This window comes from Ambystoma mexicanum, chromosome 9 (assembly GCF_040938575.1).
Source record: "Ambystoma mexicanum isolate Mex_15411 chromosome 9, UKY_AmexF1_1, whole genome shotgun sequence".
Classification (NCBI taxonomy): domain Eukaryota; kingdom Metazoa; phylum Chordata; class Amphibia; order Caudata; family Ambystomatidae; genus Ambystoma; species Ambystoma mexicanum.
Genome location: NC_090931.1, coordinates 688,225,400 through 688,249,696, shown reverse-complemented (window position 1 = coordinate 688,249,696; position 24,297 = coordinate 688,225,400). Strand labels below are relative to the sequence as shown.

At 44.1% G+C, this 24,297-nt stretch overlaps 1 protein-coding gene across 3 annotated transcripts in view; it reads right to left on the bottom strand.

Moving 5' to 3' along the window:
- The window catches only part of PARD3B (par-3 family cell polarity regulator beta), a 2,582,324-nt gene that overhangs the window by 1,734,190 nt on the left and 823,837 nt on the right, over positions 1-24,297 (bottom strand). For all 3 annotated transcript variants that reach the window (XM_069615556.1, XM_069615558.1, XM_069615557.1), the window contains exon 4: positions 5,877-5,986. In XM_069615556.1, coding sequence (XP_069471657.1) covers positions 5,877-5,986 — 110 coding nt within the window. The remainder of the gene's footprint in view (positions 1-5,876; positions 5,987-24,297) is intronic.

Below are 24,297 nucleotides of genomic sequence, written 5' to 3'. Positions count from 1 at the left end.
TGCAAGCTCAGAGGTGTGTATTTTGAAGCCGGCTGCAAACAGGCCATATGAAACAAAGAAGTTAGCAATAGTACTATTCACTAGAAGAAGCAAAGATGTGTTCAATCATGATAGGTTAGTGCCTGGATACATCTGCAGCGTACACGACATCCAAAATAAAGTCAACTACCCAAGGATACGACATCATCAATTTATTTTGCCGAAAGATAATCCACGCACCCAAAGAGAATTTCAACATTCTTCACTATGGTTAAAAAAAAAAAAAAAGGTCCAAAAGCATTTGTGCAGGCAGAGCTGAACAGTGCAAGGAGGTCTTGCAGAAGGACGAACACTATGTGTGACTGTGCATGACTTCCACACCTTCATGGCTCCATTTAGGAAGTCGTTCGCTCATAGACTTGGTTGCAATCAGGGGTGCTGCTAGGTCTGGAAAAGATCTGGGGCTGCGCTAATGTCGGAACCTGGGGCTAGCTAGCCTTTTAGTTGTATCCCCAGAGCTTATGTCTGGTGCTACAACAAAAAGGCCCGGGGCTATAGCCCCCACAGCCCTACCTAGGAACGCCTCTGGTTGCAAAACCCTTGGACGTGCGGTTAAGCTGTAGATGTCGGGCCTCGTTCACACCAATCAAAACTGCACGTCCTTTGGCTAGATTCCCTGCATAGTTGCAAAGGCCATGCTAGCCAAGTTACTTTTGGTTAGGAACGATGTGGGTAGGGTTAAGATGGTCCTCACATGCATGCATGAATGAATTGAGGGGCCCTTCAGAGCTGTCGAGTTCTACTCTAGTCAGAGCTTCTCAGTGGGGACCGATGGAAAATGTGCATACCCGCAATCCAGCAGTCAAGATGTGCAGACGCACAAGCAATGACTCAAGGCCAGGCCCATCAACATTTCAAAGACCAATTTCAGATCGTTTGAGTCCCAACATGTCCACGCTCTTCTGAGTCAAGGCCACCCTTCAAAAAAAGTTAATTGACCTCACACTGATCATAAACTCAGTCGAGGCCACCCTTATAAAGTGAGACGATGTGGCCCTTATCATAAATTGAGCGGAGGATGGCACTATCATAAAGCGAGTCAAGGCAACCCTTATCATGAAGTGAATTGATGCCACCCTTATCATAAAGTCAGTTGCAACTGGCCCTATCAAAGAGAGTCAAGGCCACCCTTATCATAAAGTGAGTGGAGGATGGCCCTATCATAAAGGGAATCAAGGCCACCCTGATAAAGTGAATTGACGTTAGCTTAATCATAAAGTGGGTCGAGGACGGCCCTATCATAAAGTGAGTGAAGGCAACCCTTATCATAAAGTGGGTCGAGGTCACCCTAATCATAAAGTGAGTTGATGTTGCCATTGTCAAAGTGAGCGGAGGATGGCCCGATTATAAAGTGTGTCAAGACCACCCTTATCATAAAGTGTGTCGAGGTCTGCCCAATCATAGTGAGGCAAGGCCACCCTTATAAAGTGAATTGACATTACCCTTATCATAATGTCAGGCCCTAACAGTGAGCCGAGGCCACTCTCATCAAGGTGAGTCAAGGGCACCCACATCAAGGTGAGCAGAGGCCACCCTCATCATAAAGTCAGTCCATTACGCCATTAGCATAAAATCAGTTGAGGCCCGCCCTTATCATAAGTGAGGTGAGGCCACCCTTATGAAGATGGTGAGGCCACCATTATTGTACCATGAGGTTAGGTCATCCTAGTCAAAGCTGGTCTTATGATAAAGTGATACAAGTCCTTATCAAGGTGTGTCGAGGTCAACCCTTATAATAAAGTGAGTCAAGGCCACCCTTACCGTAAAGCTAATCTAGGTCGACCACATTATGTTATGTTATGTTATATTATCGGTACTTATATAGCGCACCTTCACCAATGGAATTGGTCCCCAGGCGCTCTGAAGGATCTGTAAATGCGAAGGTGGGATGGGTTGGTAAGGAGAAGAGGGCGTAGGATAGTGAGGGGAGTGGTGTACTGTTGGCAGCTTCAACTCGGTAGATACCGGGTGCTAAGCTTTGGTGCGAGTATTGGATCAGTGTCAGTCCGCGTGTGCTGTTGGTGCGGCTTATGTGTTGTTGCAGTGTGGTGAAGTGCGTGCAGCTGGTTGTGCGAGAGATGGTTGTGTGAGTTTAAGTATGCAGAGAGAGTTTATATTGGTTAGTGAGTTATGTGACATTTAACATGCAAGCAACCACAGTTCTGTCTAAGTGTAGCACTTGCTGACCTACACAATTCAGTCTGAGTGTGGCACTCACCAACCCTCACAATACCATCTAGATACCGCACAGGCCAATGTTCATAATTCTATCCAAGTGCGGGGCATGTCAACATTCTCAATTCCTTTTAAGTGTAGTGCTTGGCAATCTTCATAATTCCATCTAGGTGTGGCACTCGCTAACATTGTCATGTACCCTGGAACATGGAAACTTTGGGCGAAATTGACGAAGGGCCGCTTCCATTAAATGTGCCTTTACGTTTTGCATGTTGTATACAGCAGCGGTCTAGTGTTTCTTTCTCAATGATCGGAGCCGCCAGATTTATACACTTCCTTCCGGCCATCCCCGGTGCGTTGCAACTGCAGTGACTTTCTGACTGCCACCTCAACGCTTAGCGGCTACTCTTTGAAGTGCTTTCTTTAATTCGCCAACGCAAACTCTCTCTTACAGCACCACTTTGCTGTTGCTACTCTTCTCTCCCATTTTCTCTTTTCTGTTCTGTTAGGCTTTCTTTTTCCCTTTCTCATTTCCGTTACTCCGCTTACTTTTCTTCCCCTGTTCCTTTTTGCCTTTCCCCTTTTTCTAAGGCTTTCTTTCGTTCCCATTCTTTCTGCCTCGTGTTCAGTTTACTTAACGTTGGGTACCTGGTTTACTCTTGTCTTTCGTCCGCTTGTCCTTGTGTAGAGACATCAAGGAGATTCCATTTTCCTTCTGCTTTACGTTCATTTTCCACAAAGCTACTACCGGACTGGACTCCAATTCGACTCCAGGGTTTTTTGCCTCTTGGCTTTTTCCCCTTTTGGCTGTCCCGGAAGGGGGTCTCCATCACAACACAGAAATTGTGATTGCGGCTTCTTTCCGTGGCAAGCCATTGCTTCTAAAAAAAACCTGGAAGATCCCTGCACCTGGCGTAAGGACCTACAGAACGTCTTCTCAACGGACTCATCCGACACAGGGGAGGAGAGTGGGAACAGTGATTCTGGGAAATCAGAGAGTGGTTGTGACAAACATTCACAATCCTGACTAGATACGGCGCAGGCTAATGTTCTCAACTCTAAGTGTGGCACATGCTAACATTCACAATTCTGTCTAGATGCGGCGCAAGCCAAAGTTAGGAATTACGTCTGAGTGTGGCACATGCTAACATTCACAATCCTGTCTCGATACGGCGCAGGCTAGTGTTCTCAATTCTAAGTGTGGTGCATGCCAACATTCACATTTCTAACATTTCAATGGGAGGTCTATCAAGTGTGGTGTCTGCTAAATCTTCCTAATTCCAACCAAGCAGGCAGAATCCAATATTTACAAACCTATCTAGATGTGACGCATGCTAGCATCCACAATTCCCTCCAGGTGTGACACTTGTTAACCTTGACTAGTATGTTAGGATGCACTGCAGGCAACATTTCAAACACTGTCATGGTTGTAATCCGGATGGTGGTCACACAACTTTCTAAGTATGCATGGGCTAAGTCTATGGCAGTCTATGATATGGGAAGATAAGGTAGAGTGGCGGGGGCTTGCTGGTGTAGAGTAATTGCTCTACACCCCACCGATGCCACACTTACAGTTTTTGTTGGTGTCTGTTAGCTGCTGGCTTCCCCTGCTGACACCTGCAGACACATCTTGGAGCAGCCAATGGCGGAGCCGCCCTTGGCCTTGGGGCCATTAGCCACAGGGGCTGCCGGGCAGAGGGCTTCCCAGTTATGACGAGGTGGATCAGCCAATGGGATCTTGAGGGCGGGAGGAACGGAACACCAGAAAGTGGTTGCCGGCTACGTTAGCACACAGGGGCTGGGGATGCTACTTTGCTTTTTTTTAAAAAAGCAAGTTGGTCCAGAAAATGGAGTCGCTGGGCCCAACTGCGCTCACTTGCTTCTTCTGCACCGAGTGGGAGCAGGGGCAGCGCAAGGGTCAGTAGACCCCGAAACAACACAAGCTGCATAAGCCAATGGGATCTTGAGGGCGGGATGGGAGGCGGGAGGGAGACGGAACACCAGGAAGTGTTTGCTGGCTACGTTAGCACACGGGGTCTGGGGATGCTACTTTGCTTTTTTTAAAAAAAGCAAGTTGGCCCCGAAAATGGAGTCGCGGGGCCTAACTGCACTCACCTGCTTCTTCTGCACCGAGTGGGAGCAGTGGCAGCGCAAGGGTCAGTAGACCCCGAAACAACATGAGCTGCATCAGCCAATGGGATCTTGAGGGCGGGATGGAAGTGGGAGGCTGGAGGGATACGGAACACCAGGAAGTGTTTGCCGGCTATGTTAGCACACGGGGGCTGGGGATGCTACTTTACTTTTTTTTTTTAAAAAGCAAGTTGGCCCCGAAAATGGAGTCGCTCGGCCCAACTGCTCTCACCTGCTTCTTCTGCACAGAGTGAATGAAAATAAAAAACACAGAGTAAATAAAATAAATCGGCCCATGGAAAGAACAGAACCCGAACAAGGGCATTTAATAAAAGGGCAAAGTATGGGGTATTGGTGATATTTGGCAGGGTGCCAATCTAATTGCAGACTAACTACCTCTAAATCACAGTGGAACCTGGACACGATTTGTCCTGAAAATGACAAGTTTGTGTTTTGGCCCCTATTTTAAGTGGAGAAGAGAAGGGCAGAGAATTGTGTGTACACTTGGGCAAGGGGCTTTCCGAGGCACATATTCCCTGAACACAGCATTCACACGATATTGCTATGTGCAGCTCAAGGTTCTCAAAGGTTGGCAGTGGGAAGGAAGCACATTTTTCAGCTGGTAAGATGGCTCTGCGGCTTAAACGCTTGTTGTTGCGATCTGTGTTTCATCTGCAGGCTACAGGTTCGAATCCCGACAAGGCCAACTCAGACTTTCCTTCTTCTGATATTTTGGGGAATATTTTTTTTTTTTTATGTTTTATTGTAATTTATAGTTTATATAAACTTTTATTACATTCTACACAGATCTCTACAAGTCTCTTAAAATGATTCACTCCACTTAATGATTCTTCATCAAACTTCAAGATCCCCTTAATGTGCAGCTCACGAGGCCTTTGATGATACATCACATTTTATTTAGTTGTTAGGATCTGTTCCATGTAATCAATTACTGCACATATTCATTTGGTGTTGTTACCTGATAGCATCATGAACCACCACTCTTCTATTTTTCCAGTTAGGGGGGGGGGAGATTTACTTAGCAAGAGAGACCTTGGTACTTTTAATTCAATACATCCAATGATCAGATGTTTGGAGGATTCACCAATGATCAGATGTTAAGAGGATTCATGGGGAATAATAGTATTGTATGTAAATATTTCCTATGTAAAGCGCTTTAGATTAAAGTGCTATAAAAAATGTATTTAAACAATAAAAACAATATATATAGATTACCGTAACATGAAATGTTAGCAAATATAAAGCCTACTTGTGTTCTCCACAAAGCCTGTGAGGGAGGAAAAAATTAACATTACATTGATGGGATTTCAATGGTTAGATAACAGCGTATAACATCAACCCTGGAAACGTGTCTAGGTTTTCAGTACAAACACGCACACACAAAGTATAATCGACCCATTAGGGAGACAAGGTCCACTGTTTGTCGATTGTGCTTTTCAACAAAGGTAGGCACAAGTAATTAAAGCGGCCAGCGTGCCCCTTCTTTAGACTGCGCCCCCCCAGGCTCTTACCGTGACAGGAGGCTTCAGGCTCTGGTCACTGGGCTGCGAGGCACCTGGACGGAAGGCGGCAGGTGGGCCCAGCGCCGGGTCACTGCTCCGCCTCACCAGCAGCGGCGTGCCTGGAAGGAAAGAGAGGGGTCAGAGGTCAGCGCGGCCCGAGGCGACGAAGGACATCAAGCGCCGCAAAGCCAAAGAATTCTACGCTGATTTCTGGAGCCTGATAAACACCCCACCCTGTAGTTCTCTCGTTGTACAACATTTACTGACCCAGAAAAGCGTGAAAGGTACACCATTCCGTTAACTCCGACCAGAAATGGTTTAATGACAGGCTCTCTGCCCCCATCGCAGCGGTGATTTGGTGCAGTACAAAATCGCTGGAACATTTGATGGCTGCAAAGATTGTGTTCACCTTAACTTCCAATAAGATGAGCAAACATACAATGATCTGTGCAGAGTAATGTGTCAAACAGCACTTTTAACTCTTGCATTTTGGAATTACTTAATCTGCCACGGCATTTTTTAGTGGGTTCCACGTTTTTTTCGATGATTGCAACTTTTATTATTCCTTTTATGTTAAACACATTGGTATTGTGTCATATGTGTTACTGCTCCTATGGATGAATTTCCGAATAAAGCTTTTCTGTTGCTGTTGTAATTGCAGTGTGAACAACGAAACAATAATTGGCAATAACGAGACACATCCGTTCTCCAGGACTCGGCATTTAGCAGCAAGGTAAACAACAACCCACGAGAGTCAGGGTCTGATTCAGAGCTCAATGTACAATTTTAAAAAGGTGGCGTACCTGATGGAACAACACTTTTCTTATTTGCTCCACATGCTGTGCCTGTAATTAGATAGATCTAACTGTGTAGCAAATTAGAAAAATCAATTATCGATAGAGAGTATGGAGCAAATAAGAAAAGTGTTAATACAGACGGAACACTTCTTTTTGCTCCATAATTCTGTGCCTTTACTTATATAGATAGAGAACTTGAAGCAAATAAGAATAGTGTTGTTCCTACTGGAACAACACTATTCTTATTTGTTGCATATTCTGTGGCTGTATTTATCTAGACACAGAATATGAAGCAAATAATACACTTGTTATTCCTTTTATTTTTGCTCCATGTAAAGAGCCTATATTTATAGAGCTACAGAATATCCAGCAAATAAGAAACATGTTCTACCATCAGGACTAAGACTTTTCATAGTTTATAAGGAGCTTAGAAACAGGCCCATGGTGCGTTCTGATTGAGGAGAAAGTGTGATGATGTAGATGAATATGTCATTACCACCTCCTGATTCATTACCGCGAGGGAGAGAGACGTTACAGACTGAGACAGCCTTAACACCCCATGAACCTAGGGTTGGTTGATAATATGAGTTAAACTGAGCTATATGAAACAATATGCTTAATAAAAGTGACTGCACATGCAATCTGCCATAAAGAGTTGTCCGACACAAGTAAGGACTAATAGCAGTTTGTAGAATGCACAAATAGTGTGCGGTATAAATAGTGTAACAACGGATAAAAGGACAGGAGGTTCCTGTGTACCAAGAGAGGGACTCACTACACTGATAGGGCAGCTGGATAGAAGGTAGATAAGATGCTGAATACACAAGCAGGGAAACCATCGTATGGCAGACATACAAGATGGAGAGATGCGGCTATAGGTCGCCAGTATGGGAACAGGAAGACAGAAGTGCAGCCATTTAATTAATGCAGAGGCCACAGCAGGCCTCAGAATCAGCAAGACCTCATATCCTAAGGTGATGAATGTACAAAAACACACCTATTTCGTGCAGGGCCCAGGCAGTATCTCAAGGCCAGAGCCAAAGTCAGGAACAAGGAAGGGAGTAATAGGTAAACGGAACGCAGGCAGAAAATAATGATTCCCAGGACAGAAAACGGTAGACTCCCAAGTAAATCAAGTTTCATAAGAGGTATGAAACTTGGATGTTCCAGGTGCACAAGATCAGTAAAGCCAAAAGACAGTATAGACAGGAATGGACTATCACCAACGTGGTCACAATGAACACAACATACAAATTCACATGATCTAAAACCTTAATATACAGAAGGCAAACCACTCTCAAACACAGTACCCTAACACGTGATCAAGACATGAAGAACACTGGCTATTCATCATGAGCCAAACACAGAAAAGACACCAGCAGAACTCCCTCAGTACACACACAGACACACATACAGAAACTAGACGGCACACAAAGGTGAGGCCTCATCGCTTGGGGATGGAACTATGACAGACTATGGAATTGTCTTCCCCCACTTATGTACCACTCATATCTTGACAGCTCGTCAAAGTGTCCAAGGTTCATGAGCTAAATGCAAACCAATAGCATTTCCCTGTGCCACACTGCCTATTATGGATAATGTCAACCATTGTGTTGTCCCTGTTGTGATGTATTGGCAATAGTATCTGTAAGGAGATGCGTCCATGCAGAGCCATCAGATAGGTATAGAGTAAATAACCCCTATGCATCATATATGTAGTTTGAGCCATTAACCAACCCCAATTCCCTGTACCTTTTGTAGACTGAACATGTAAAATGACATAGGCTTAGGACAAAACTTGCCTGTAATTGTTAAGAATGTTGAGAGCTATGAAAACGAGATGCTTGCATGCTGTCCCAGCTAGGATTCATTCTTTGAATAAAGCTTGGTCTTGACGTGCACCCGAGTCCTCCATCACTGAGTATTATTTTGACTAATTGTGTGATCATGGGTGCACCATTACGAAAGCATGTTGTACAGATAAAATTTAATGCAACAGATTTATCAGTTTGCAATTTTGAATCCACAGTGAGGCCATATTTGAAAAAAATGATTTTTGTTTCAAATTCATCATTGGTTGTTTTACATAAATTATTCAATCGGATTGTTACGCAGGGTACAAACAAAAGCACACGTTTAAAAGGCCCCATGGTGAAATTAGTGGAATTTGAACATGCCTACATTAACTATTGCGCTATAACACAAATACACTTCTTACCTGTAACCACATCTTTACGGTCACCTTTATCTGGTCCTAGCATGATATTCAAGAGCACTTTGCCTGCTGGGATTGGTAGTTTCACTTTTCTATAAATAGAATGAGTCTGCAAATCCCAGCATATAAAGTCTCACTAGCCAAAAAGCCAGAACTACTGTAAGGAAGGGGGTTGGGTTAGGGTAACTCAATGGCATAGGAGACCAGTTGACAATATAGCATGTATGCCATACATTTCATGTAAAGGAAGGTGCCATCTACCTACCTTTCGAAATTAGGCTCACCTACTCATGCAACATGTTTTGCTCTGCTATTCACTAAGAATATCGACTACACAGGTTGTCACAGCCTTTACTACCACTGCCATGCACAGTATCACATCAGTGCGCTAGAAGGACGATTAGGGTCCTCCTTCCGTTATTTCAATGTATGGCACCTTTTACCCAATTCAAAGGGTATCCATAAATGTTTTCCCAAACATTACAGAGCAGTACATAACATTGTGGACAGTAACACCGAAAAACACTACAAACATTAATTAAATAAATAAAGGGTAGTGGGGTAAAGGGCTTAAAATGGGTTAGGATGGGTTTGCGGTGGCGTTGTAAGGGTAAAACAAGGGACTTGTGGGGGGGGGCACAATGAAATGTACCACTGTGTAATTGTGGTCGGTAAAACCACATATAACCATTAAAAAGCTGGCAAACACAAAGATTCTTAAACAGGTAAGTGGGCTAAAGAAAGGCCAACAGACGGTTCCATTTTATTTGGCCCACTCAGCCTCACCCTCTTGGTATAACTCAATGGAATACTATGTCACACAATCAGAAATCGTGTTTTTTTTAGCATAACTTCTTTCAAGTGCCCAATTGTAAGTGTGGGCCTAAAGGTTCTGGCTTGTAAAGTGCTGTTGGCTAAAGCATAAGATCAGCGGCAGGTGGCACGAGTGACCTCTAGGCGGCTATTCGCATCACTAACAAATGCACATATTTTTCAATGTTACTAATGGTCTAAGATGCGTATTTAGCAAAGTTGAATTGATTTACAGGATTATCAGCTTAGAACATTTTATGTTGGCAAAACGATCAAAGCACTTAGCAACTTTTGACTAGGAATGATCCACCCGAAATGAAAGTGTAATGCTTGTGCGTTTTTCCTTATTCATAAGATAAGTTGGCTATTTGGGGGAGACCCCTTTCTCAGTACGTTCCGCCCCCTTCTCGGAACAATTTGCTTTAGAATCTTTATGCTTCTCTCTGCTCTGTTCATGCCAAGACACGCCCATCCTCCATCCTTCCGGCTGGCTCATAACTTGCCATTTTGGTTCGACCTCAATGTGCAATCATGGCGACATGGCGGCGAGCTTATGATTTTTGTTAAAGGGCAGAACTAAAATGGATTTTTGCTAAGCGTCTTTACAGCATTAACTGCTATAGGATTCCCAACTTCTTCCATAAGCAGGTTTGGCCTGTCGAGCTCACCCCCTAACGAAGGCTGTGGTGATGAGGGGCCGGCCTTCCCACTTTGAAGTGAGTAGCACTCGCTAATTTTTCAAGATGCATGCTAACACTTCACCAAACCTAAGTCAAGCAGGAGCAAGAAGCCCTGCCATGCCATGCCCAGTGATTTAGGAGAGCATGGCACTTGATCACGAAAGCTTTTGTTTGCACAATATCCACGGGGGTCAAAATGACTCTCCTGCCCCAGTTGTTAATGGTCAACAGGCACAACTACACTCTCTGCCCCCCATGTACCCAGTCAGTGACTATGCATGGTGACACACTGCCAGCTCTTTGCCATGTACGCCTAGTCTCTTTTGTGAGCAGCAGAGTAAAAATTCCCAAAATAAAAAGCAAATATTGCCTGCAAAGGCTTGACCCACAAATGTTCTCCCGCCCGAGAAAAACCCCCATCTTCCTTTTCTCCAAACAGTTTGGGAGAGACCATCTTAAGCCACCTGACGAAGTACCACAGAGTTTTTGTTAAAATAAGATATCATTTACTTTTTGCTAAAATGTGTACCTTCCACTTATCTATAAACTTTAGAAATGACAACGTTCAAGTTTCACCTATTATACCGAAAACCAACAATAACAGAAAAACTAAATACAATAAATCCAACATTGCTGAACTCGACACATTCTCTTTTTTGGATTGTTGTTAATGTGTTTATGTGCTAATAGTATGTTGTGTTTAGTTTGTATACTGATTCTGTGTGTGTGCTTGTTTGTACTTATCACTTTAATGTTAGTAGATGTTTGATGTGACATGTGGTATGAAGATGATCGTAAGACTATGTTCTTATGATTTTAGTAATTGTGCATGTATGTGTCAAGATAATGTAATATATGGTCTGATTCTAAGTGTATGTTTTGCAGTCATTTAACATAAGGTGTGATTGTGGGTGTATGTTTCGAGGTCATATCATATGCGGTAACGCAACTTGACCAAAAATTATTTCTCCACTCATTTCCTCATTTATGGCCCCTATTTCTAGAGAAAGTATACCCTATTGAATATCGAAGTGAATGGAAACTGCTATTTGATTAAGAACATGTGATATTGAATACCAAATAAGAATTTGTAAGCTAAAACGACATAGTGAATGTCAAATTGTTCATCAGCAACATTGTGAACAGAACTAAAGCAAGTATTCGAAATACAAATGTGAGGCCGATTTATGAAACTGTGGCAAAGTAAAGGCTGGTGCAGAAAAGGGTTGCACTAGCCAAAAAGGAAGCCAAGTGGATAAAACCCAAAGCCCAAGGCAGAAGAGCCTTTGAGGGGCCAAACAAACCTAAAGGGGAGACTTATGGTTGCGTGACCTGTAATGGGCAGACTGTGCGGTCTAACAACTGCACCTAGACCAAGGACCTCTCTATTGTGAATATCACAGTCATCCTGAATGAAGCCAAGCAGAAGCATAGGGTTCCTGGTTGTGTGACCTGTGATGGTCTGATAACTGTGCCTAGACCAAGGAGTCCTAAATGACGACAAGCAAAGGACATTGTGAGTAAGCCACTGAGAACTGTGAACTAATTGATAAAGCAAGCCAGAAGGCAGAGCAAGTGAACCTGTTTTCTTGCATTGAATAAGTGACTTTAGAATAAGTACTACATTGAAATCTTGTGGAAGGGAACTCTGAAAAGCGGAGGAACTGAGAAGCGTTGTCTTGGGGAAGGGAACCCCAAGATCATCTTTTTGTGTAAACAGTACCATATTGAAAATGGGGAAGGGAGTCATATGGCCTGGTTGATCATTGGTGAAACAACCATCTATTGGAACTTGTATTGAGCCTGAAACAGAAAGACTAAGAAGGGGTTAAGCTGAGAGCACCTAAGACTTTACTTTGAAACCCTATTTTTGTTAAGAAGAACCCCACACTTTGTTTATTTCTACATGTGAGGGCAAGCATAGGTTTTTGACACCGACAGAACTTTGATTTGGACTTGCAGATGGAGGATTTAAGGCAGGAGAAATCCCTACCTTAGCTATAGGGCAAGTTAGGCCTTTCACCATCCTGACATTCTAATAAAGTTCTTTGAAACTTGAATTACGTGGTCTGTCTCACCTCTCTTGATGCCATGACTGTCTCACAATAGTCACAAATAACAAATCTTTGCTTTTTCGACAGACTCTTTGAGTAGTATCCAAGGAGAAGTAGTTTTTTGTAGAATATATTGTAAATTGAGCATTATAAAAAGTATTTGTTCAGTAGCAATTGGCAAAAAACTACAAGCCGCACAGTATGGCAAGTCATCAAAGTGGCCCACTTTAGCCAATATACTGGCCTAAATTAACCAAAAAAATCGGTCCCACATTAGCCTATTGGGCTTTGACTTTGGGCTTTGCCCTTTTGCCGTATAGGGCAGTCCAAGCCTGCTTAATATTAATTGGTCTGTGAAGCCGTAGTATTAGGACAAAGTGCAATACAACTATACCAAACTCTTATAAAACATGTCTAAACATGTATTCTTTGTGCATGGCATCGCCACGGATGTCGAGATGGTTCTCCTCTCCAATCAGCCATTTTGTTGCAGATATATATTTGGAATGGGCGACCTTTAGTGTAGCTTCAGGCATCCACATCTACTGCATAATATTCGATTCCTAATGTATGCACGAGCAATGAATTGGGAAGGAGGAGTAGAACGAGGTTCCCAGCGCCATATGAGGCCACAGAGCACCTTCAAACGTCCCTTAGTCACTATTGGAAACAAAGGTATTATTTTCTTCAAACGGAATTTGACCAATACAATCCACACCAGTAACACTTGCGCAATCCAGCCTTTGCATCTGCTGGTTTTTGCAATTGCACGTCCACTATAATGGCGGCCAGTGGGTTTTCGGTCAGTGCCGTGCGTATATGGCATCATACTTGCCAACCCTACAGATTGAGGCAGTAGGATATTGCTTTTGAAGCAGCCCTACCGTCTACAGATTTCAGTGACAGATCCTACTGCTTTTTACAGTGGCAAGTAATGTATGTGATTCTAAGGCAGGCTCCAGGACAAACGTGCAACACATTAATTAGTCTGTCTATAGAGTGGGCTGGTAGGTGATTACTTTGATTGCACTCAGACCAATCCACTGACCCGACAGCTGCGCGACTCTGTCCTGCACTCTTGCCGGGCAACCCTTAGGTGAACCAGCAGTGAAAGCAAGTGGCAGAGTGTAACACCATCACACAGCATCTGCCGACAATTTGGTGTTAGCATTCAGAATTATACATTTTTAACATTTCAACATCTTTCCATGTTGTGCTGTTTGTATGTTTTGTACTTTCCTGTGATGTCATTGTTATGGGAATGATTATTTTTAAAACTTGAAAAATCCTACATCTCTTTGGTCACAGAATGTTGGCAAGTATGTTGCAGGGGCCAGGCACGGTGCTCAGGCGGGGTAATCCCGTTAGCACATGCGTTGGCAATACGCTCAGTGACTAATGGCAGGGCCTGCCTGTGGACAGTCCGTACCCACTTAATGCGTCTGCCGAGTGAAACGTTCCACCCTGACCTCATCAAAGCAAGGCACCCACCACTGAAATGCTGGAATCTTTGGTGGAGGTGAGCTCATACAGGGAAAAGTAATAGCTTCGCCTATCGCGAGACACATCAGCAGGCAGGGGTTTAAAAGCCCAGTTGAGGAGGCTTGGGAGGGGGTACACAACCTGTCTGCCCTCCACAATCCCAGCACAGACGGCAGGCCCCGACCATAACAGAGCCTGTCTCGCAGCTGCGCTTGAGGTAATATTGAGTTGGACAAGGTTTGGAGCCCCCCTTCACTCCCCCCCCTACCCCGCATATCTCTCAGCGGATGAGAACGCGCTGCGGAAAACGGAGCTCTGCAAGCAATCAGTGGCGGTGTCATGTTGATATATTTAATATAAACAGGCGGCTACCCTTTTTTAATACGTTTCTTCTCTTGCTTTAATGCAGATGCCAGCCTGGTGTTGTTTTAAGCTTCTCTTAGGAGTAGAACTATGCAGGCCCCTGGGGATTGTCTTTCAGTGCTGGCGTTATTCCAGAAGTCAGGTCTCCCCACCCTTACACGGAAAGGGGCACCTAATGCATGCAGCATTGAGGGCAGCTAAACGTTGAGGCGAGGAAACTGGGCTTGTTGTTGCCACAGTAAGTCAGAGCTTCCACGATGGAAAAGATTCAGATATCGTTCAGTGTGTCTGCAAGGCATGAGGTGCGTGTGCGCGCGTGTGCGCGCGCGTGCGTGTGTGTGGCAAATCAAGGTCTCCTATTTCCTGTATTTCCTGGGCCTTCGGTCCCAGTAGGTGTACCCAGAGCCCTTCAGTCTTCTTTGAGCAAAGGTTAACCATACGGATTGCTGCACCCCAATATTACCGCTTGGTTAACCCACTGCCAAGCCTGCCAGTACCCCCTCCTATAACAGCCGAGGCAAAGCTTTTGTGCTGCACTTCTGAGGACCGGCCCCAATCTGGGGAACATTGGGGAGAATTTCTGAAAATTCTGTCAAATTTCACTGATTAGTACACAACATGGGTTCCCGCAAGCAGGTGCAATTCATCAAGTGGGCACTCATGATAGCATGAAGATGAGGTCACTTGCCTTTTTCTTGTGACCCACGGTGGAGAGAATTCAGATATCGTTCGTGTTTTCGTCAGGCACGGAGGTCTGATGTGTGTGCAGTGCAAGCCAACTATAGAATAATCTGCCTGGATCGGATATCGAGGCACCCAGAAGGATGAATTGCATGGATATGCAACTCCCAGTAGAGAATCGTATCATCGCCCCTCATACACACTACGAAGATGGAAGCCCTGCCCTACTGGTCCGCAAGATTCTTTCTGCCTCAATGGTGGCCCATATTTAAATTGTATATCACCCGCCGGGATCCAACCCCCATTTTGGTGTCTTTATGGAACCTGTGGCCGATCGCCAAATCAAGAGCATCAACTTGATTATAATGGGAGATTCAAATGCTAGATTTAATTCCCCCTCTGTTGTCCAAAATGTCCAATTTTCTGAAGCTCAGAGATCTTGATCTTGAACAGCTTGTTTTAGAGCCTATGCATCGTTTAGGGAATATATTGGATCTCACATTTCCCTCTGAGCCACTGGCCAGGGTGGTTCCCTGTTTTTCAGGTTGCCTGGTCAGACCACCGCTGTTCCCTATTCTATTGGACTTCTGCTGGCTTGTTGAGCAGCTTCTCTACCGAACGCCTCTCAGCCTAATTGGCACCCAGCTGCAAAAGCAGATATTATTTATTTTATTAAAAGCAAATGTGATGATACCCAGCAGGTTGATCTAGCTTTTTTGACACAGGTTTTTTGATACGGCAACAGTGGATCACCGTGCTCCAGTGCTTTCTTGCAAAATGTGGAAATTACCTTTGGAGCCCAGGTTCAATGAAAGTCTTAAAGGTTTAAAGCGCAGACAAGCAGAGCAATATTTGTCAAGTGTACCTTCTACAAGGGCAGAGTGGAGGAAGCCCTTAACCAACCAAAGGAACGGTTTCCTCTGGTGCAAGCACCACCCTCAAACACTGACTAAATGGTGAGTGCTGTTCCTGTTCCTTCTCAGATCTCGTTAGACTCCCTGTCTGATTTATTTAAACAAAATAATTGAAGGCATCCTAGCAAAAATCTCTATATCTCATCTTAAATCTGGTACTCAGTCTTTTAGTCTCTCGACTCCTACTTCCTTGTATTCTTAGCCTGTTTTTCCTTTATTTAGTTCAGAAGATATTTTGGCTGCTACATCCAAACCCAAGTCAGCCTCCCCACTGAGTTCTATTACGTTATGAGTCTTGAAAGAGATCATGGCAGAAGGGTGTCCAGTGATGAGTCGCCTGGGAAATCGCCGCCAGGTGGAGACATTTCCCAAAAAATATACCCTCATTAAAATCAAACACTTTCCCCAAATATTATACGATGGGAGTTTATAATATAAAACAACACCCCTCCTAGAATATTTGTGCAAAGTATTTTAAAGGTCAGGGGGGAAAAAGTCACCTACCTGGCGACTTTATCACATAGAACCAGCAGAAGTGGTTCCCTTGGTTACTCAGTCTGTTAACCTTTCATGTTCATCTGGTTCCATTACTACTGAACTAAAACAAGCCCTTGTGAGCCCACTTTTGAAAAAAAACTCACTCACTCACTCTCACTCTCTCGTCCATGTCACTGATCCGCTGTCCACCGCCTCATAATGGCTATCTCATTTTTGGCCCTTTGCCCTCTGCCGTGCCAATTGTCAAAAATCTTGGTGTAAAAATGCCCTCCTCTCTTTCGATGGAGGCACAGGTGGGCACTATGAGTCAGGCAGGTCACTACCATCTCAGGGTTCGTCTGAAGGTTTGTCATTTCTACCCCTGCAATTCCATGCTCCAGTTGTGGCCTCATTGTTTCTGAGCTCGATTGACTATTGTAATTAACTTTTCTTGGCTCAGCCACAGTACCTAATTTGCGGTCTCTAACTCTTGCATAATCTTGAAGCTAGAGTTGGAACCAATACTCATTATGGGTCTCATTTTTCTCCAATTCTACAGACACTGCATTGGCTCCCTGTGGTCACACAAATTGATTTTAAGCATTATGTATCGTCCACCGGGCCTTTTATGGTGAGGGGGCAGAATTTTTTCAAGCTAAGTTTCGGCCCTATATCCCTGGACGGTCCGTCCATTCTGAGGATCCCGGTCTTGTTCAAGTGCCTTGTTACAGACTGGCAAAGACTGGAGGTTGTACCTTCTCGATGGCAGTTGTCAAATTGTGGAATTCTTTGCCGCAATCTTGGAGGGTGACTAAGAATCATTTGAGGTTCAGACGCTCACAGAAAACTTTGTTTTAGCTGTTTGGTTACTTTTAAGTCAATGTTGATTCACGAATACAAAGATGCCTTTGGGTGAACGTGCACTTTATACATTCATTTAAAATAACTTAACAGGTATCCTTGGTTCAGGTGGTGCTGGGCATCAGTCCCTGCACCACTTGAATACACTCCCTGTAGGTGTGTCCTGAGTGCCTCCACCTTCTTTCGGGAGAACACCACACACTGATGTCTGTATGCCAATATCATATGGCCAAACCATTGACAATTCCTTCTCAACCAGCTCCCGCTCATAGAACAGCCAAAGTTCAGCATCACCTTCGTACCTTCTATATCACACTGGCCGTCATTCGAGACTGGAAACATGGAACAGGATCATTCTGGGGACTATTAGGGAGAATTTCTGAACGTTGTGCATTAGTCCGCAAACTGGTTTGAGAGGAAAGGAAGAAATTCAACAATTTGAACATAGACTGGTTGCAGAATCACCAAGTTCTGGCTCAGGCTATGCACCAAATTGTGTGATTTTTAAATTCTAGGGAGGTCTGCCCATTATGATTGGGCGAAGCAGCATCTTTGTAACTGTCATTTGTTTCCAGATTCTGCAAGATAACCGTGAATTCTGCCCATTTTGCCAGCTGGTTCAAAGTTGCAAAAGCCATGGATGCATTAAATTACAGAGGTGTCTGTTTTGCAAGTGGGCCTATTCATGCCCTCTCTGGTGGAAGCAGTCTGTCTCATTTTTCGCTGCCATGCTACCACCAGAGGGGAAAATTCACCAATCCTCCAGATCCAATTGTGCCAGTGGCACATGATGGCTTGTGGGATATATTGACCCACTCAACAGCATTTCGCCACAACACCAGGCTGCAGTTGCGCATAAACCACAAAATGGTTGCGCTGGCTCCTGTGAGCACCATGGCTCAAAACTGCGTTTGGCAGCAACAATAAAAATGGCTGCACCGTCCTGCCAAGCCCACATCGGGAAGGATGGAACAAAGGGGGTACATTTAGCTTTGACACTAAATCCCCTCTGTTCTTTAAAGCCACTGTGATTAATAAGCCCTACCAATCTCTGTGTGTCTCACTGTGCCTCCGAAAAACCAGGTATGATTCTGAATTGACAAGCCCAGTCAAACCAACTCTAAGAAAAAAAATCAACCAGGAACTTTATTTTTATTTACACGGGAAACACGTTCATTTTCTTTGCAAAAGTATCCAAAACTCAGCTGTTCAGAGAGAGACTAACTAGCTGAGCCATGTTTGTTTCAATGTATCTGCGCTGCAGACCAACTCCAGTATTCAAGAGAATAACTATAGCTGGAAGACAGTGAGGGTCCTTCTGACCCTGGTGGTAGGGGATAACGGCACCGGTATGGATGCCGTTGCTGTTAACCCCCTACTGCCCTATTCCGAGGTCCCTTAGCGGGTCCCACCAGGAACGGCTGGTCTGACCAGCCGTTCTTAGCGGGACCCGTTAAGGAACCTTGTAGCTAATAACGGGCCCGCAATTTGTGGGCCCGTTATTAGTGCCTTCCCCATTCCCATTGAGCCCTACGGGGGCTCGAATGGGAATGGAGAATGGTATTTGGTATGGGGACTTACCGGGTCTACATAGGTCGGAATGTCCCGGTAAGTCCCCATTCCACCTACTCGGACCCGAGTTTGGAGGCAGCCATGGTGCTAAATGCACCATGGCTGCCTCCAAACTCGGAATGAGCCCCAGCGTGTGAATCTGCAGGAGATGAAAAGTTGAATTTAAGAATGAAAGGCCAGCTGCACCACGTGTAAAAAAATGGGCTTTTACAAATTAAAGAAAAACAAATGCCTGTGTTTTAGAACGGTACACTGCTGAACTAAGGCCTGCCAGACTTTAGCAATATGAAGGGGTTTGTGGATGGTGAGATTATATAACATGGGTTATTTTATGCAACCGGCTTGCTTTAACTCTGGATCTAAGATCAGAAATTAAAGGTTAAAACGATGGTGGCTGGAGTTGCAAGTTGAAAAACAGGTTTTCTGCTTGGAGGGGGGGCACCAAAAGGAGGGCTTTCTCTCAGCAGATACTGACAACCCCCTGATAATTGCGGGGTTGAACAGACTATTGTCTCTGCTGGGACCCGGACAATGAAGCTCCCAGGAAAGGAAGTCTGAAGTGTGAAGGAGCAATATAACTTCAATTAAGGGCGAAACCCCCACCCTGCTCTAAAGGAAATGACAGTTGGCAGCAGTTGAAGGCATAAAAAAAAAAAACGAACCCCGGAACAAAGGGATGGCCATTTGTTCCCAAACACTATTTCAGGAATAAACTTTAAAGACTTCTATCTTTGCAGCAAGACTTTGAAAAATTGTAAAAATGTCGCAGTTTAAAAGTGATTTTTTTGTGCTTTCTTTAGAGACATGATACAACTCACTGACACTTCGGGGGCAGAAAGGGCAACATTCTGAGGATAAATCGAAAAGCATCAATGTAGTAAACATACAATTTTGTACATACATACATGAGGAGAATGTGCATCTGTGTATAAAGATATGGAATTTTAGGACAAATCTTTCATGCTCAAAATTACCAAAATGTATCAGAAGGGCAAAACAAGGTCCCACAGACTGCAGGATTGGGCTGTGCTGCACATAATATGTAACCTCTGTATATAATTTACTAAGAGATTGCAATTGTATAAATGTCTGTTTTTGGCTAAATCGGATTTTAAGTAAAGTAAATGTGGGAGTTTTTGGACATTGTAAAACGCACCTCATAAATATGACATCATTCCCTTGGAAATCCAACCAGTTGAGAGCGAGGTGGAGATTAGCACCATGTCCAATCCAAGTAGTTTAGGGGCGTGCTCAGTTAACCCTGCCCAGCATATACTTTGATGATGTCATTATGCACTATAAGTAAGGGTACTTGACAAGACTCTAGACACACATTCTTCCTGATCTCCTGCACTGCATTCCTGTTCCTGTCATCTTCCAGATCCAGACTCCAACTGCAAGGCCAAAACATTGCTGATCCTACTCCAGGGCCCACTCCAAAACCCAAGCAGTATTGGTCCCATTCCCAGCAAGGCCTCAAATCTAAAAAAAAAAACAACACTAAATCTCCCATTAACAAGGGGAAACCTGTGGTACCTTTTGGCATCCTGATCCAGCCTGGCTTGCTGCCACTCACTGCATGCTGCTGCCATCCTGCTATCCTGATGACGTGTAGTATCCAGTGACCAGAATTGCCAGTCCAGAAGTGCTACCCGGCGACCAGAACTGCCCAGCTGTTTTGCCAGGTGCCCTGCCGTGCAGTGACCGAACTGTTGACTGTCCAAAATTCAAAAACTAAAAAGTGGACTGAGTATCTCAATTGCCACCCCACCTAAACCCATAGTCTATCTTGCCTTTGTCCTTATCCTACTTTCCAAGTCATCCTATCCTTACCGTGATCACTGGTAAAACTGTCAGAATCATTATTGCAACCCTGTTCTTGATTTCTAGTGCTAGCCCCATCCCTTCAGTAATTTTGCTTGTGTAAATCCTATGCCCTCAGTCCTATTTCAAGTGATCAGATTGGTTCTGCCAGGGTTGGGCGCTGGGGTGATAGGGTTGAACTCGCGAATCAACCCTGAAGCTTACTGTGTCCCTCTTTGGTGGCCTAGCCTAAATACTCCAGTGTAGAGTAAAACTGTTCTTGTCAAAACTGATTTCCTTTCCTTTTTCACTGCTCCATTTTACTCAAAACGCACCTTTCTAGATCTTGCATAACTCATCCAATTTACCAGCTAGAGACTTAATTTCACTTCCATATTATACCTGTGATCTATAGCTATCCCCCAACCAAAGAAGTTTGCAAAGTTCCCCACATGTCATTTGCTGCAATCTGTGTTAAACCTGCCACTCGTTTTCGAACTGTATGCTTTTGGTAATCCATTCTTTGTGATTGTTAGTGTCTGTGCATTGTTGCTTTAGTGAGGAATTATATTTACTTCAAGATTTTTCACACACATTCATTATTTAATTGTCCACTTCTAAGTGTCATTGTATAACATTGCAAGGTGTTTAGAATCAGTTTTTTCTCTCTTATTTCCGGCGGGAAGGTTAGGTTTCAATTCAGTTTCCTATTTCTCATTCCTGATTACCTGCTGCTTCTGTTTATCCACTCAGAATTTGTTATGTGTGGGTTGAGGGAACATTGCAGGGGGAAATTCTAACTTAAGTGCTATTTTACCTAAACCAAAAGTGCACCTATTCTGCTCTGCTGGGTAAATGTTCCACTAGTAAGTTAAACACAGTGCATTGCTCACATTTTTATTGTCATCACCACATTGGTGATTGCTGCCCCATATTAAAAAGTTTATGATTTCTTTTTAATTTTCAAATACACAAATAAATAAATAGATAGATAAATAAATACATATTGTATTCTACCAACCAGCCTGGTTCATGGTCCATTGTGACCCGGGTATTTGAAAAGGGGGTGTGATATGAGTGGTGTACCATCTCAATAATGAATCTCACATAAAAAGTTAAGCATTTCAGTCGTGTGCCGCATACTAGGCCGAGACCAAGGTGTGCGTCGCCTGATTCAAATCCTTAACAGGCTAGTGGTGCCACAAGAATGCCTCTGAACTTTCTGCAGGGGCCTTTGAAATCCCCTTGGGAAATGGTGACTACAACAAAACTAGTTCCAGGCATATCACTTAATCTGTCAGCAGACTGGTGTTCATCGTCCTTCCATCACCTGAAAAGGTGATTTAACCCAAAGACAAAATGGGAGATTTCCCATCAAAGAGTGCCTTTAAAAGGCTGGTGGGGCTAAGGCCAACCAGCCTTCTCCCTGGCTGCATCATGTTGGAAAGTTCCCCCAACTTCCTTCTGCCAAGATCCAAGAACTTCCATTCGAAATCCGGCAGAGGTCTGCAACCTTTGGATTAAAATTCCACTCAGCCAGATCAAGCATAGTCAATGGTGCGGGATCATGGGAGGGCTCATGGGTGTTGTAGTCCAAAACATTGGCAGAGCCATAGGTTGCAGACCGGATTCCAGGCAAAACGACATGGAGCAACACCGGTTCGATCCTCGGGTCTGCGCTTAAAAAACCTCTGGGTATTAAGCGTGTTATAAATAACCAATTACAACAACACGTGTCAATCCTTAACACAATAGTTATTTATTCTTCACTTGTTCCAGCTATACCTAAAACAAAATTTCAAAACAAACAAGTTCTTCCCCCGAGGAGAGGTTTCAATGCATCGGGAGCAGAACGAGCAAAATCGCTGTTCGAAGTACAGGATCAAACATGCTGCACTTAACAGCGTAAAGAGGAATATATCAGGCAAAACGAAGATCATTTTAAAGCATAATTTGTATATGCCCATGTTTTGTCTAGGTATAACTGTGTACTTTCAAAATAGAAAATAGTTAGTTATGGGAATGGTGCCTGATGGAAAGAAAATAAGCTATTCTGAGAGACAGTGCCAAATCTTCAAATCATAGCTACGAAGCATGGGGGCCCTCATCGTTTTCACACTGCCTTATGTGTATATCCTGAAAGGCAAGATCATGTGTACACCATCAGTCTTTTAGATAACGAGGTCAGATTTGGTCCAAACTAGTGGAAGGAGTTCCGGCCGGGTACATCACCACCGGGTACATCCCCACCCAGAAGAGAATGGTCATGGAATGATATGATAGTTTATTTATAACGCGCTTAATACCCAGAGGTTTCTAAGCACGGACCAAGGCGATCGAACCTGTGGTGCTGCGTGTCGTCTTGTTTCGAAGGCGAGCACGTTACCCCTGAACTATCCTGCCGAATGTCAATAGGGAGCACCCTGCTGCCTGGCCTGTGGTGCACCGCCAAGCCTTCCTTTACTCCTATGAGGTGGCTTGAGGGAGCAGCCGTTACCCCAAAAACACACTATGTCCTTCGAGACTCTGCTTCATTGTTTATTTTTTAGGGCACATGTGGAGACAACTACCCAACCTGTGCAAACCTTCAAAAAGTGTCTAACCTATTTTCCCCCTTTACGCTTGTGCTGCTCTTCCGCCCTTATCCTTTCTCTCGCCGACCAAGTCATAGATACCCCGGGCTCAATGCACCACTCTGCTCAGCCCGGTCAGACCACTATGGGAAGAACGGGCGCAGTATACACAAATCGTAACATAACGCTCAATATGTTAGTTAGGCTGTCTGCAAGCAAATGGCCCTGCCACTAGTTTTCCGTGTATAAATTGTGACCTACTCTATAAATCATTGTCTATTCATTTCTGAAGCACAAACGTCTGCGCAAAGCCACTGCAATGCTGACAAGAACAAAGAGTATGAAACAATGATTATAAAAGTTACAATTAAAGCTATGGGTAGCATGGAGAAAATAGGTTAAACCGTTATTGCAGTAAAATGGAAATAACTGTCAATGTAAAAAAAAATCCAGGTGTAATTATTTTCAAAGAACAAGATACAGCGGTAATTCAGATTTACAATTGTCGTACATTTGCACTGCGGTAAACCAGAAAAAAACTGGCCAGACTGGGGGCTTCCAGATGAAAGAAAACTCTGCTACATACACCTCTCGAACAACTCCCAACTTTACACTTCTCCCCAATAGCAATGGGAGGCGCCTAACGCGGGGTGGTGAAGTGGATTCAGGTCACCTGACAGGATGTGAGGAGGTGGGAGGAGCCATCGCAATAAGCATGGTGCCTGTTCATACTTCCTGCCTCAAGGGTGGATTTGGACAATCCTTCCAAGAAAGAGTTGTCCTAATTGAGCCAGGACAGGACCAACATGGGACCATGAGATAAAAAGGCAGCAGGAGGAATAGACGATCTAAAAAAAAAAAGAAAAAAAACTATTTCATCCCCTTTACAACTTGATTCGTTTTGTGGCTTCAACATAAGTTGCCCTTCTTGGCTCCCATGGATTCAAGTTCCTGATAAACATCTCTTCCGCCAGTGAAGGAAGGCCAGGAGTTCCAAGACGGAAGCAAGATCCCTTCCCTAAACATCTCACAGGGAACAGAGGGAGATACCGGACTCAGAGGACCTGTCTAGCCGCTCCAGAACTGGTACCTAGCCAGCACAGTGTGCCATGCTAGGTTCTGACAGCAAGCTTTATAGGTGGGAA